This window comes from Amyelois transitella, chromosome 14 (assembly GCF_032362555.1).
Source record: "Amyelois transitella isolate CPQ chromosome 14, ilAmyTran1.1, whole genome shotgun sequence".
Lineage (NCBI taxonomy): Eukaryota > Metazoa > Arthropoda > Insecta > Lepidoptera > Pyralidae > Amyelois > Amyelois transitella.
In genome coordinates, this window is record NC_083517.1 from 882,359 (window position 1) to 898,730 (window position 16,372).

The 16,372-nt window shown below is 39.6% G+C and overlaps 1 protein-coding gene across 4 annotated transcripts in view; it reads right to left on the reverse strand.

The window, feature by feature from the left end:
• LOC106129151 (multidrug resistance-associated protein 1) overlaps positions 1-16,372 on the reverse strand; it is a 55,229-nt gene that overhangs the window by 12,405 nt on the left and 26,452 nt on the right. Inside the window, exons 9-21 of one of the 4 annotated variants that reach the window (XM_060947868.1) lie at positions 14,758-14,904; positions 13,812-13,896; positions 13,121-13,315; positions 12,259-12,435; positions 11,844-11,977; positions 11,107-11,317; positions 9,641-9,751; positions 9,193-9,296; positions 8,702-8,845; positions 7,956-8,031; positions 3,245-3,465; positions 1,890-2,107; positions 185-383 (exon numbers count right to left, since the gene is read on the reverse strand). In XM_060947868.1, the coding sequence (XP_060803851.1) occupies positions 185-383; positions 1,890-2,107; positions 3,245-3,465; positions 7,956-8,031; positions 8,702-8,845; positions 9,193-9,296; positions 9,641-9,751; positions 11,107-11,317; positions 11,844-11,977; positions 12,259-12,435; positions 13,121-13,315; positions 13,812-13,896; positions 14,758-14,904 (2,022 nt within the window). Of the gene's footprint in view, positions 1-184; positions 384-1,889; positions 2,108-3,244; positions 3,466-5,471; positions 5,696-7,955; positions 8,032-8,701; positions 8,846-9,192; positions 9,297-9,640; positions 9,752-11,106; positions 11,318-11,843; positions 11,978-12,258; positions 12,436-13,120; positions 13,316-13,811; positions 13,897-14,757; positions 14,905-16,372 lie in introns of all 4 variants that reach the window. The other 3 variants (XM_060947866.1, XM_060947867.1, XM_060947865.1) reach the window with 3 other exon arrangements.

Below are 16,372 nucleotides of genomic sequence, written 5' to 3' on the forward strand. Positions count from 1 at the left end.
CTGTCGTCTCTGTCTACCCCGTAAGGGATAAAGACGTGATCAAATGTATGTATGTGTAGGAAGTATAGTTATTTATTCCTACAGAAGAAAAAAGAAGAAAAGAGGAGAGTAATCATCAGTTAAAAATCTACTATACTATTTACACTATATGTTAATTTTATCAGGTTTTAAAACATTTACACACCTGTAGCGCATAACTGACAGACAGTCCCACCAGGCCAGGGTTGATGGTGTCCCTGCCTAGTACCGCGAACACCGCGGAGAAGAAGATGATCAGGTTGCCTATCATCTCCAACCGCACCGCCAGCCAACGGTTCGCGATGCAGCTGGGGTAGTAGCACTCTTGGTTGTGGTCCACGCCGCGTTCGGATTCTTCCACGAATCTGTATATTTTTGATGTTAAACGTGTAGGTATTAGTGAACGAAGAAGAGAGGAATAAAACAAAGAATAGGGGCACTCCATCTCATTACAATAGAATAGAAAAGATTTATTTTCAAAATAAATCCTACTACTATTATAAAGGCGAAAGTTTGTATGGATGTTTGTTACTCTTTCACGCAAAAACTACTGAACCGATTACCATGAAATTTGGTATGTAGGTAGCTGAAGACCCAGAATAACACATAGGCTACTTTTTATCCCAGAGTTCCCGCGGGATTGATAGGGTTTCCATGCGGACGAAGTCGCGGGCGGCCTCTAGTTATAATAATATAATAAATTCGTTAAGGAGTATGTTGGGTGTGAAATTCAGTGACCGGATAAGGAACAGCGTGATAAGGGAATGTTGTGATGTGAAAGAAGATGTAGTTACAGGAATAGAAAAGGGTATGTTGAGATGGTTCGGTCATGTGGAGAGGATGAATGAAAACAGGTTGACTAAGCAGATATACAAGGAGAGTGTGGAGAGTAAGGTCGGAGTGGGAAGACCTAGACGAACGTATCTTGATCAAATTAAGGACGTCCCGGTAAAGGGTCAGGTCAAAAGTACCCGAAACCGCCGAGCTTGCATGAAGAGAGTTATGAATGTGGACGAAGCGGAGGAAGTATGCAGAGATCGTGGCAAGTGGAAAGAGGTAGTCTCTGTCTACCCCTCCGGGAAAGAGGCGTGATTTTTTGTATGTATGTGTGTAAAGGAGTAGGTATACATTTCTGCTTCCTCCTGGGTTTAGTCCCGGTTGCATCCTCACCACTCTAGCGAAGAGTCCGGGGTATGACTTTGATCATGGATCCTGGATTGGGTGAGTCAGGTTTTTACACGAAGCTACTCCCATCTGACCACCTTCACCTTCGCAACCTTTGCAAGTAAACCTAACCCGTATTGGAACCATGGTTACACATCCAGTTGGCTGAATGTGCAGGTTTCCTCGCGGTGTTTTCCCTCACCGAAAGAGCATCGGTTAGTATTTAAACTAATGTTAACATAACTTCGAAAATAGTCATTGGTACATGGCCGAGGTGGGATTTGAACCTGTAACTTTTTGCGGCCTTTTAACCGGCCACCTTACCGACTTGACCACCGACGCTCTTAAACGAGTATACTCTTATTGTGAAGGAACTCTTTCAAATTGATGCTGTAAAAGGCGAATAAGGAAATAGGCAAATTGATATAAGTGCAGCTATATCCATAATGCAAGAATGGTTAGGTTGAGGAGGTCGTAAAAACGGTCGTTTCGTGTAAAAACTCGATTTATTCAATCCAGAATCATGGTCGCATCCCAGGCATCTCTCCCACAGGTGACCTTACAGTGTGACCTTCATGACCTTTTAGACTTACCTCTGTGTCACTTCAGTGTGAACTCCGTGATCTTCCGGAATGATCTCCGTGACTATTTGAAATGTCCTCCTCCGTGACACTTTAGTGAGACTTGTGTGACACTGGTCCACATACCTCCTGGTGACGCCGTACGCCCTGATGGTGGACGCTCCCGTGATGCTCTCGCTGAAGTGGGAGTAGATGGGCGACCGCGACACAGACTCCAGCCGCTTCAGCTGCCGCGACGTGGCCACGTAGAACCGCTGTATCACGTAGTACACCACGCCGATCGGCAGTATCACCGCCAGGAATATTGGCGTCGAGAAACTGATCACAAATAGGGTTCCTAGTACCTATATAAAGTTGTATAATATGTTATAGGAAGATGATTTTACAGGGTCCATATCGGGTCTCGTAAAATTTTATGGCATAATACGTAGGTAGTTCTTTGAAATCTCTGCGTTGTTGTGAAGAAGTTGAAAGTTGTTGAAGAAAATGCTGCAGTGTACTTTGTTACCGCTTCTACTGCATTGACGCCTGGAAGCGGCAGTAAACTTAGTTTTAAGTAATTTATTTGATGTCAACCGATGTTGTGAAACCAAAAGACAATTATTAAGCGATATTATTATATCGTATCCTATAATAATGAACAAAAATTTTAAATTTGAATTTGTTGGACTGGTAAGGTAAAAGCCCTAACTTATTTCTAGGTCAATGATGATGCCCGCCATGATAAGTGGCGAGACACAGTGCTGCGTGTCTCCAAACAATATGCGTGACCACGACTGCTCTGTCGAGAGCATACGGCAAAGAATAAATTAAAATTGGCCTAAGTTTTTAGCATTATAAACTTTTCATACCAGAATCGATTATAATGACAAACATTCTATGCGGAGTTTAAATTATGCCATACAAATTTATCAGACACAATATGGACCCAAATTCCATATATTTAAACTATATAATTGTTTGCGTTGAAGCATGTTTCATAATGGTGGTCTGACGATTCATTCATCCATAGCATATTTAGCATTGATATAATATAAATATTGATTATTATAGACTCGTATAAGAATCAAATTTATTTAGCAATTCTATAAGTTAATATTTATGGAAACAATTTACTCATAAATGTTAAACATACTTATATAAATCATTGACTCGTTTAAGCTCCTTAATAACTGGGATCAGTTTACAAATGTTAGTAACATATAAATAAACGAGAGTGACATATGCCATTGTTCATTAGTAAATAGTGAAGTCACGGGTGACAGTTATCGACAAGTAATGATACATATAAAAACATAGAAGAAGAAGCGAATAACATAAATCGACATAAATCATAAGCTTCACTCACACAATCGACATGAAACTGAAAGAAAAGACGAATGAACAAACGAGCAATTAATTAAGCTGAACAAATAAAAAAAATAAAAAAAGAAAATGAACCATAAAATAATCGCGGTGACAGTACAAATGGTGTGCGTTACCTCAAAGAAGCAATATATGACGTCAGCGAACTGCGACGGTAGTGACGAGTCCATGACGTCAACGTCTTTAGAGAACCTAGAGAGGATTCTGCCCACGGGGGTCACTTCGAAGAATTGCAACGGTGTCTTAAGCACATTGCTCAACAAGAGGTCGTGGAGGATCCGCGCCGCCCGCCAGCAGGCCAGGTAAGGCATTAAGTCCGCGAAAAACGACGAGATCGCTGCAACAACGTCCACGTACAGTGCCCGCCTCCGTTAGTTACATCACGCCTCTTTCCCGGAGGGGGTGGCAGAGGCCGCATCCTTCCATTTGCCACGATTTCTTCCATACATCACGCTTCTTTCTAGTAGAGAATGCAAAGACTAAAATTTTTCTACTTGCCCCGATACCTGCGTACTTTCGCTTCATCCACATTCTCTTCGTAAAAGCTACACGTTTTAGAGCCAGTTTTAACCAGAATTTTCACTAGCACGTTCCTGAAGTAATCAGGGTACGCTCAACTTAGCCTTCACCTTTCAACGTAACCAATCACTCGCCTTATGTTTTCTTAGTCAACCTGTTCTCATTCTTCCTCTCAACTCTTCCATTAAACCATTCCCTTATTCATTCCTAAGCATCGTGTTGCCAGCGATAAATCGCCGCCATTTTGTTATGTCGCGGGTATTATGTACGTGGTGTCTCAGCGTCAATAACGGGCAATGAATACATTATTTACTTATCGTCGGTGTTGCAAGCGGCTACGGGCACTAAAGTGTACAGTGGTGCTATGTAAACTAAGGCGGACAAACTATAAAACGGAAGGGTCTTACATATAGCATGCCTTTAGTGTGTGCAGCCTAAGCAAACCTAGTTCTAACGCTACGTGACGTGAAATGATGAGGAAGCATAAAGACACTACGGTAATTAGTCCTACTAATAACGGTGCTCGCTTGGTAAATTTATAAACTGATCCCAAATCAGTCGACGCTTCCGTGATGTAGCCATTCTCCTATATTAGGAAGAGAGATTGCTACACTTCTGGTTATTAAAAGCTAATTCCGTGATCAGGGAATTTGAAGCCATCAATTTGTTTGTATGGTGATCCTTATTTTTAAGACTGTGACCATATACGCCACTGGAAGTTTCCACGCCTGCTCTCATAACATGGCACGCCTGATGATGATTTCATCGTGCGATAACTATCGCTGTTTCTATTTTTATTAGGACGAAAAACGGGACAGCAATAGCTTTTCGCGCGACAAAAACGGCGTCGTGCGTGCCATACAATGGGGCTGGTTATACTTAAGACCGATTCGGATTTTAGTTTAAGTGCAGCCATTTAATGAAATATATTTAATTTCAAAATTGTTGCCGTCTCTGTTTTACTCATACAGTTGATACGGGACGACTATATGACATGTTCGACAGATCGGTTGATTGGAATGAATGCTTTTTATAGTCTAGACACAAATCACCAAATGAAAAGCTTAAAATAATGATGAGTTTCGATGCTTGAGTGAGAAGCTAGATGTTTTCTCTCAAACATTCAAAATGTGGTATTTTATGATTATATATACCATAGAGTGTGCATCTTTGTTATTACATATTTCAGACAAAAGCTAGTCAGCTAGACTTTAGAGTTAAATACTATAGTTTATAACTGTGATTGACAGTTGTATTATGTTTAAATTGCAAATGTAGCACGCTCTACAGTATAAGACTCTACTCTCAAAGACGGTTTTGACGCACTAAAAGGCAAATTCTGAAGTAGAAATACATCTTTTCTATAACAACTAATTAAATTCATGAACTGAAAGTCAAACGACCATTGGCCAAGTTTTATATCGCATGAGGGTACTTACTACTTTTATCATCACATTAACAACGCCATCTATGAGAGTCGAGCCGGATTAAAGGCCCGTTCTCATTTTGACGTACGTTCCGTTTTACAGTCTGTTGAAATGTGTTGTATCACTGTTAGTCTATTGTTGACGGCAGATTTTCGAAAAGGAATAGGCATGACAATTTTTCAATATTTAATTTAACCATCTAGATAATACTTCTAACCCAATGGTAGACTGTTACATAAAAATGCATTAAGCCCGCCTATTGTACCACACAGATTGTAATCATTCCAATAAATAACTGATACAATAAAACAAAAAACACGTCACATTAATTAACATCGGAACGAGTTCAAAATGTAAAACGGGTCTTTGAGAAGACGCGCAGGCGGCATCAATTTACCGCGAAGAAGCACGACGTCCACCCGCGCAGCGTCATGGGCAGCACGTTGTCCAGCACGTCCACGTCCTTGCTGAACCGGTTGAGCAGGCGGCCGAGCGGCGTGCAGTCGAAGAAGCCGATGCTGGGCGCGCGCAGCACGCCCGCCAGCAGCGCCGCGTGCAGCGCGCGCGCCGCCAGCAGCGCGCCCAGGTACAGCGCCAGCGACGACACCGACACCGACACCACTGTATAGCGCCCCCAACACGGTATAGCGCTCGCCGGGGGATCCCCCCGGGCGGAACCAGTATCCAAATTGCTTAGTTTTGTGTACCGATCGAGATTATTGATTGAATCTTCTAGACGTGCGCTTTGGAAGCGGCAGTTGATTTAATTGTTTGTTGTGTCGACGTTATTTAGGGATTTAGCTTGTAAACTATTTTGAAAGTGAATCTATTTCTATCGATTTTGACAGGGTATAAAAACAATTCACTGAGCGTGAGAATTCTTAGTGTAGGTCGGTATTCGATACTGAGTAAACCCTTTATGTTTTACCGTTCTTCAATCACAGAACTTAATTCCCTGCCTTTGATTAAGGGAAATAACAGAATTGACATTGACTTTGTGTCGGTAAACGAGATAAGTTGGTGCAAATTGTGAGTTCAGAAATTGGAGCACATTACTTAATATAGCAATATATGTACACGAAATGTGTTAGATTAACTTATATTTGATAAGTTTATTTCCAACGCGTTGATATAACGTTATTATTGTCTAAAACAACATAACTAATATAACGCAAATAAAACCCTTGGAACTTTAATTATATAAATAAAAACGTTTGCTTCAAAATCATTCGATATGTACTCAAAACTAAATAATTTTGATACGGTCAGTAAATTCCCTAAGCATCATTAGGGGGCGCGCAGCCATCCCAAAACCCATGTTCGATATTATGAAAAATCCCAATGAGACATTAATAGAACATGCACAAACAAATATTAAATAGAAAACTGCGAAAATCTACGAAAATAACAGAAAAAAATCGCGGCTCTCTTCATTAATAATATAAATATTAAAAAAAAAGGTAGTATCATTTTGTATAACCATGCAATAACCATGCATTTTAGAGAAATGAAAATTATGTGTGTGTTAAAGTACATGAAGGAACCCAAGGTTATGTATGATCGGCAAGTTTTTAAATCTAAATTATGTAGAAAATGGTCCAAATTAGATACAGCCAAAGTAAACAATGTATTCATTACTTAACACCTCTAACTCGGTCCAATGTTTTATTTACAATGAAGATTCCATTTTTATTAAATACAACCAATTTAGTGTACTACGAATTGTGTTGTGTTATGTTGGTTCGATTTTGTAAAAAAAAAGAAGAAATTTAGTTAGGGGGTTAATTCGAATAATATATTTGGCAAAATATTAGATTTTTTTTATTTATTTATTATTTATGTACATCAACGAAAAAAATATAAGATTAGGTAGGACATTAAACTAAAGAGAAATTTAGTACAAGGGCACTACATATTTCTTATTTATTTCATTGACGTTCCTTATGTTTCTGAACTGTATTGTACTGGAAATTAAATGTATGTAAGTAAATCATAACTACATTCATATTAAGACCAAGATTATGGAATTTAATCTGAATTGATTGAACGAAACACGATTCAGTGATTCGGAAGCATGTTTTTTTTTATTTCTCTCAAGTTTGCCAAAAAAGAACTAAATATTGCTTTTTTTTAAATAAAAAATTCAACATACTTGTTTGCCATAATTGTTAGTCAAGTCCGTTTTAATTGCGCTTTGTTTTAAGCAAACTATATCTTTTTTATATTTACAAAACTTAAAAAACTTTGTACAAAAATCTATGGTTAAGAAGAGGAAAAACAATGCCTTTATTAAATTTTATTTACAGCTGAAAATGGAGAGTATATATAACATCTTTATTATTTTCAACAAGAGCGATTTGTTTTGACTGTAAATAAATTATTTTTATTTTTATTCACAAATTATTTTTGTACATATTTTTGTTTCCTTTTTGTCTTTTTGTTATGTTGTTCTTTGAATAAATACTTTTACTTTTTTACCTTTAATTCACTACCACGTTTCTAACAGTGTGTCACAAGTTTCTCACAGTGTATGCTGAGTGTCCCACAGTACATTCCTAGTGTATCTCAGTGTCACCATTATCCCACTCTATATACCAAATGTCCCACAGTGCGTATCTTCCCTCAGTATATCGTTCATATCCCAAATAATAGCCAGAGAGTCATAAATAGTATCCTGAGAGTCTCACAGTATATTCTTTATACTATCAGTGTGTCTCACTTTATATTCAGTGTGTCTCACAGCGTTTCCTTAGTTTCACAGTGTGTCCCTAGTGTTTTATAGTCTGAGTGTCTCACAGTGTATCCCAAGTGTCTCACAGTGAATCTTTAGTGTCCCACAGTGTAATGTTAGCCACATTGTGTTACATACAGACGAACTTACCTTGCCCGACGCCCAGTGCGCCGTACACGCCCAAATACATGTCTCGTCTCGCCGTGTCCACAGTGTTGTTCACCAACTATAGGAAATAAAATAAAAAGTATTTTAGCATTTTAATAAATAATTAATACTTTTTCCCCTTAAAAAGCTGCCTGTGTTGTTTTGTCCTTGGGTTAAAAATTATTTATTTGCATGAAAACAAAAAATTGATCTTTTTATAAAGTGCATGTGATCTCAATCTGCCTGATGATAAGCATCATAAGATCTACATTTGTACATGTATGCACAAAAAAATCATATGCACTCTCATGAAATATGTAAATACGTTGCACCAGCGCGCCAGCCAGTAGTTGGAGCCGACCTGGAACAGCTGCAGCACGAGGTTCATGAGCACCGTCACCGCCTGGAACAGTATAGCTCACCATGAGGCGGTCGTTGGACCAGCGCGCCAGCCAGTAGTTGGAGCCGACCTGGAACAGCTGCAGCACGAGGTTCATGAGCACCGTCACCGCCTGGAACAGTATAGCTCACCATGAGGCGGTCGTTGGACCAGCGCGCCAGCCAGTAGTTGGAGCCGACCTGGAACAGCTGCAGCACGAGGTTCATGAGCACCGTCACCGCCTGGAACAGTATAGCTCACCATGAGGCGGTCGTTGGACCAGCGCGCCAGCCAGTAGTTGGAGCCGACCTGGAACAGCTGCAGCACGAGGTTCATGAGCACCGTCACCGCCTGGAACAGTATAGCTCACCATGAGGCGGTCGTTGGACCAGCGCGCCAGCCAGTAGTTGGAGCCGACCTGGAACAGCTGCAGCACGAGGTTCATGAGCACGGTGACGGCGGACGCCACCACGCCCACGCTCATCAGGTAGTGTTTGTACACGCCCCATTTCACCTGCCGGACGTGGGAACATGTGATTATAATGCAACGCGGAAGTTTGATGGTTTAGATTTATTCTATTAAGAACTTCTTCCGCCTGGCTTTAGTCCCGGTTGCATCCTCACCACTCTGAAGGAGGACCATGGATCGGAAAAGTCAGGTTGTTACACGAAGCGACTCCCGTCTGACCTCCGCAACCTTTGCAAGCTAACCTAACCCGTATTGGATCAATCATGGTTACACATCCAGTTGCCTGGAAGATTCACTTTTCCTCGCCTTAAGAGCTTAGGTTAGTATTCAAACTAATGTACATGACCTTGAAGTCTTCTATTAGGAACATTCAACACTAAATCAATACTTACACTCCCGGTCTCCGTCTTCTCGGCTTCAATCAGTTTGTTCTTCTCCTTCAGCTCGTTGGGCGTGGGCTCGGGCGTGCGTTTCTTCATGCTCTCCCGGCGGTCTCCTGGTTAACATATATTGATATATTGTTGTACATACATACATACATACAGCCACGTCTACATTTGCGAGGTAACCAGAACCAGAAAAGGTCGGGTCAGGAGTACCCGAAATCGACGAGCGAAAAAAAGGCGGACGGGGTTTTACTATACGGAAAAATAGAGCACCAAAATCTCGCCAGTCCACTGTATACATACACGTCTCACGCGCACACTATCACCAATAGTTTGACAGTCATCCGCCATTACGCCACAGATTATCTCATTTTCTGTCACTCACACATGCGTACAATGCCGCCATTACGATGCTTCACTTTTTCTCTTCGTCTATCTATATCTACAAACGTACCGGCGGCGTCCGATTCCGAGTTGCTCTCCGAGAGCGAGCGCGCGCGCTGCAGCTTGTTCTGGAACTCCGAGCCCAGCTTGCTCTCCAGGTCCTGCTTCAGCTCGTCCAGTTCTGTAGACAAAGATAAAAACATAGACAAACATATTATAGAGATTTGGCCGCTCAATAGAACGAAAAGACACTGATATTGACACTACATACATACATATCGTCACGTCTATATCCCTTGCGGGGTAGACAGAGCCAACAATCTTGAAAAGACTGAATGGCCACATTCAGCTATTTGGCTTAATGATGGAATTGAGATTCAAATAGTGACAGGTTGCTAGCCCATCGCCTAAAAAAGAATCCCAAGTTTGTAAGCCTATCCCTAAGTCGCCTTTTACGACATCCATGAGAAAGAGATGGAGTGGTCCTATTCTTTTTTGTATTGGTGCCGGGAACCACATGGCACATATTGACACTTTTCGTAACAAATAAATAAATAAATATATACGGGACAAATTACACAGATTGAGTTAGCCTCGAAGTAAGTAAGGAACTTTTGTTACGAGATACTAACTCAACGATACTAACAAAGCGAAACATAAAAATTACATTAGAATTTTTTTTTATTTGAATAATCCTTTTAGATTCGACTATTTGCCAGGTTAACCTACATAATTATTCCTATATACGACAATATATGAATACACCAAGAATAATCATGATTTAATATAATGCGGAATTCAGACGGCAATTATTTTGTGTCAAAAACCTGTGTGCGTCTGTTTGTATCTCGCTACCCAATCAAAGAAATTTTTATTATATGCTCAGAAAGTTTAAGTTTAGTGCCGCTTCCAAGGCGTTAATGCAGGAGACGCGGTAACAAAGTACACTTGCAGCATTTATTTTTTTAAACTTAATTGTACAAAATACAGATGTATAGCACAATTGGCGGCCTTAATGCTAGAAGCATTTATCTACCAATCAACCATTGGGTCTGACAGAGAACTTTATGTGGGATCAAACTAAATAAATATATTTATACTTACACAAAATATAAAATAAAATAATTATAATAAACATACATAAAAAGGTGCCGTGTGGTTCCCGGCACCAGTACAAAAAATAATAGGCCCGCTCTCTTTCCCATGGATGTCGTAAAATGCGACTAAGGGATGATTACAAACTTGGGATTCCTCTTTTAGGCGATAGGCTAGCAACCTGTCACTATTTTGAATCTCAATTCTATCATTAAGCCAAATAGCTGAGCGTGGCCCATCAGTCTTTTCAAGATTGTAGGCTCTGTCTACCCCACAAGGGATATAGACGTGACCATACGTATGTATGTATGTATACATAAAAACTGCAATAAATAAACAATATACATACATAAATAAATAGATGAAGCGATTACAGAAATGAGTGAAAACGCTTATAGGTATTAAAATACCCTCATCACATACACCAAGTTCCACCAATACCTTCGGGCGAGGTCCTCTCCGCGTCGCTGAGGTGGTGCAGCAGGAAGTCGGCGAAGGCGCCCTTCTTCTCCAGCAGCTGCTGGTACGAGCCCGCCTCCGACACCTGGCCGGCCTTCAGCACCAGCACCAGGTCGGTCTGCGCCAGGTACGACACGTTGTGGGTCACCCACACGCGGGTCTTGTTCTTCAGCAGCCCGCTGGGGCCGATCAGCTGAGTTCAAACGGAAACATACATACATACAGTCACGTCTATATCCCTTACGGACATATAGTTTTTAATTTTCATATCATTTTCAATTAATTTAGTTTTTAATTTTCATTTGCCGTGTGGTTCCCGGCATCAATACAAAAAATAATAGGACCACTCCATCTCTCTCCCATGGATATCGTATAAGGCGATTAAGAGATAGGCTTACAAAATTGTGATCCTTTTTTTTAGGCGATGGGCTAGCACCTGTCACTATTTGGATCTCAATTCCATCATTAAGCCATACAGCTGAACGTGGCCTCATAGTCTTTTTAAGACTGTTGGCTCTGTCTTCCCCGCAATGGGATTATATATTGTGTTAACCTGTTTTTTTTTTACAAGAATGAAGTACTTTAAGGTGATTTCCCATGCGCAAAGTATCATCGGAGAGATTTCTTTTTTTTCCAACCCACCTTTCGGTCATAACTGTAAAATTACCGGAACGTAAAAAAAACAGAAGAATCTCTTAGCCGATGTGAAAAACACATACCTTATCAAATATATGCTTCCCCACGTGAGAGTCCACGGCGCTGAGCGGGTCGTCGAGGTAGTAGTTGTCCGCGTCGTAATACACGGCGCGCGCCAAAGACACTCGCTGTTTCTGACCGCCCGACAAGTTGATACCTGGGTACAATTTTAATATTAAACTTCTGCCAATCTTCCAAATAATACTATATAATATAAATCATCGTTATTGCTCATAAAAAAAAAACATATGTAGTAGAAACATACATTATGAATATGTTGAGCAAAGGCGGACTTATCGCTAAGCAATCTCTTCCAGTCAACCTTTGGGTTTTTTCATGAGAATCGATCGAGCCGAGAATGCCAAACGGCATTGAACTTAATGCCTTTTGTAAATTTTTTTTTGTGCAATTAACTTATAAATAAATAAATAAATTAACCTTTCTCTCCAATTTCCGTTTGGTCTCCGCCCGGCAACATATCGAAATCAGTCTTGAGCGCGCACACGTTAATCACATTTTCATACTTGTGACTGTCCAAAGGTTTGCCAAACAATATGTTGTCTTGTAACGTCGCGTTTTGGATCCAAGCTTGTTGGGGCACGTACGCAACGGTACCTGTGGAATGTTAAATTTTCTTTTAGTAAACACAAAAGGCATTTATGAAAATTTTTAGTTGGTTTGATAAGCAACCAACTCGACTAACAAACATACATACATACATAAAATCACGCCTCTTTCCCGGAGGGGTAGGCAGAGACTACCTCTTTCCACTTGCCACGATCTCTGCATACTTCCTAACTAACACAATACAATTTATGATATCGTTGTCCGGGAGGAACATGAATTCACAAAAGGGAAGTAAAATGGGTTTCCATCTCTCTCTTTCATAGATCTCTTTCATCTTCCCAGGGAGAGCAGACAGCATCAAACTTTTTCCAGAATCCCACATTTCTTAATGAACCCTAAATAATTGTGAGGTTTATGCTGAAGACTAACCATGGGTATTGACTCTGCCCAGATCCCACTTCTTCCACCAACGAATATCTTATTGTGCGTAAAATCGTGCAAATGACGTGATATTTATCAGTGTGCCACTAAATGAGTGCGAGGTTTAAACTGGACACCTACCATGGTTGTTGACTCTTTCAGAGATCTAGTTCATATCCCCAAGAACAGCAGACAGAAGGAAACTCTTTCCAGATCCCACTTCTTCCACCAGCGACTCGCAAGAGTCTAATTGTGTATAACAGTTAAATGCAGTTGACGTAATGTTTACCTGTGTTAACTGGAAAAGACTTACCGTGAGTATTAACCCTGCCAGAGATCTTGTTCATCTCCCCAAGCAGAGCAGACAGCAGTGAACTCTTTCCAGAGCCCACCGCGCCCACCACGGCCACCAGCGACCCCTTGGGGATTTCCACATTGATGTTCTTCAGCGTGGGCTCAGCTTCTGTGCCCCATGAGAAGTGGCCGTGTTCTATCACAAGTGGGTTCGCTGGAATGAAGAAAGATGTGTATAATGATAAGTTGCCGTCGAGAATTGTACCGTGTTTGCGTGAAACTTTGATCAATTCACCAAAAGGTATTTAATATTTTGAGTAATCGGTACTTACTCGATACTGGTACTAGTGTACCGAAATAGCAAGAATAATTGTGAGTCGTAAGACATTTTATTAATAACTATACATACGGCTAGATTTTTGTTAAAGCTTTTTAAATTAGTGTAATGAAATTGTGAGAAAACCAAAATACACAACAATAAATTTTGAAGTCTAAGCAACTAAGCAACTACAGTTTTACCATTAAAACGTAAAAGCATTATCCCATTGGACGATTTATAATTTCATCTTATCAATTTTAACGTAAAAACAAGATCAAATTCACACATTTGTCAGTCTATCTCTTTCTCACTTATGTCAAAGTTATCGTTCCAACCTGCTGTCACATATGTACGTATGAGTTAATGTTTCACAGACTGTAGATGTACTTACGTTCTTTTGGATCGTGCTCCACCGCGCTGTCGTCCAATTCATCGCAATTCATGAACTTATTCAACCGTTTAATACCCACGGCTGTCTAAAAACATAATAAAACTGTTGTACACAATTGTCATGAGAAAAATTGGCAAGAAAAGAAAATATAAACCAAGTCCAAGTATAAACGACTCACGAGAAAATTTAGTACTATTTATTTCTACTTAGTAGTTCCATTCACATTTATACTTAGACACATTTGTTATAAAATAATTATTAAACAAGTAAAGCCAGCACCAAGCGTTAGTATTATTAACAAATACACAAAAAGAAATAAAGAGAATAATGCTCTGTTAGTTATATAATTAAGCCACAAATGATTTTCGAATGAAATTTCATGATCATTCGGTTAATGGCGAGTTAATATACCAATATAACACTGTCTCCTTTATATTTACAAAAAAAAATTAACTATTCAATTCTACTTGATGTGAGACACAACACACTAACGCTGTTTTAAGACTCCCCTGTACGCTTAAATATTTATACAAGCGCACTTTCGCACTTATTTCAACATGACAAGATTTTTATTTAATAAATTTAAAAGACAAGCACATTTGACTGGTACAACTGTATAAAACAGAAATAAAATTAACAAGAGATGATTTTTAGAAAAAAAAAAACAAATTTTACAATAATATATATCGTTGGATTACGATGAAATTTCGGCTAACTTTTATCTTCAAGTCATTTTTCAGTAAAAAAAATAACTAAAAAAAGAAACCTATAAAAATTAAATTCCATAAATATTTATTTTCATTGAAGATTTTTCCCGGCAAATTGATATTAACTTTTTTTTTAAGTTAACACAGGGGAGCCACAGCCGCGTTCTTGCGCTCACCTTCCACTAACTGCAAAAGCGGGCCCGTACAACACTGAACACACATAACATCAACCAACTTACTTGTACAACGTTCGATATGACATTAGGCAGCATTGACAGTGGAAACCGCAGTATGTTGAAAAGAGACAACGCTACGAAAGCCTTCTTAGCATCGAGGACCTCTGTATCGTTAACCAGTACAAAGCATCCGAACGACATCAGCGACACCTGGGTACCATTCCGTGAATTAATATAGTTTGTAGCGTGACGCGGGTGACAGCTGTCAGTGTCAGCTTGACGTTTAAGAACAAAAAGACAAGAATTTTTAGGCGGGTAGGTTGGCGCTTATGACCATAAAAGAGGGAAAGGTTTCTAAATTACTGCTTGTAGATGTTTTAGGAGGTGCCAAATGGACAATAACATAAATTTTTCCTTAGAAGGATGATGTCATCAACATTAACTTTTTCAAATAATCAGCTGCTTGAAGCAGATCCTTCGAAGACAAATTTCTATTCATAAGAAATAGAACGACAGATGAAGAAACAGCCAGGTAAAGACTTATCAAGATTTGTTTAAGGAGTGATTAGGAAGGTTTGGAATTTCTGAGAGGAAGGTGAATGAACCCGCCCAAAAATCATATGAAGATAGTCTGTCACTTTCGCTCTCATTATACGTGTAATTCTATCCTGCTCTCAAGCGCATCACGCTACACCGCACAAGTATAGATACAGGCTCGACGCACATGCAAGCTCGCGATAATGTTGGGCTAGATTTGAGTCTAGATTGACAACATTACAGCGAACCGAGTACGAGAAAGCGATATGTCAGGCTTTTTTGTGTACGTCTCCATATTTATGATTAAAATATTAGATATATTAATTCGTTTTTCGAAGAACTCTTTGAAAATATATTACATACTCGTATCAAGATAATGAAATCATATTTAATTCAATTCAGCAAATTTTTTATTCAAATAACGTCAAAATGGTAATTTAACACAATTGAGCCCGTATCGCTTCTCAACATCGGCCTAACCTTTATTTTCTACCGCTTGGTAGAAGCAGGCAAAGGGTGGGGTCACACTATCACTTTTTTATTAAAGTGATTAATGTGGCCGCTCCCTTTCGTCCTTGTAAAACGTATGAACCGACAGGATGGATGGAAAATGCTCAGCACATAAGTTGACTCTTGCGCAGTGCACGTCTTTAAATTTTCCTTTTGTGTGGGAGTTCGCTGTTGACTATCACTATCACTACATATTATAAAGTCCCTCTACTTTCTCTGTCTGTATGTATGCTCGAATCTCGGAAAGTTTTGGACGGATTTTATTTCTGTTTCAAATGTTGGAAAGAGAGTTTTGCTGAGGAAAATTATATATTATTGCTACCCGTGCAAAACCGGGTCGGAAGTATAAAAAAAGAGAAAAGCTGCACTTTCATCAACTATCGGTAAGAGGCTGATTCCGTAATCTGAGAGATTTCATGCTCAATGCATACCGTCACCGTACACGCCACCAGATGGCTCCATATCACTTGATTTCTAAATCAGCCTCCCAGCGAGTATAACAAAGTACAGTATTAACACTTTTATATGTGTTACACCGGTGTAAGTACCTGCGCAGGAGTAAAATCCCACTATTTATGAGAGAGATAGCAGAAGTCATTTTGTTTTTTGATTTTAAGTTTATTGTACTTGT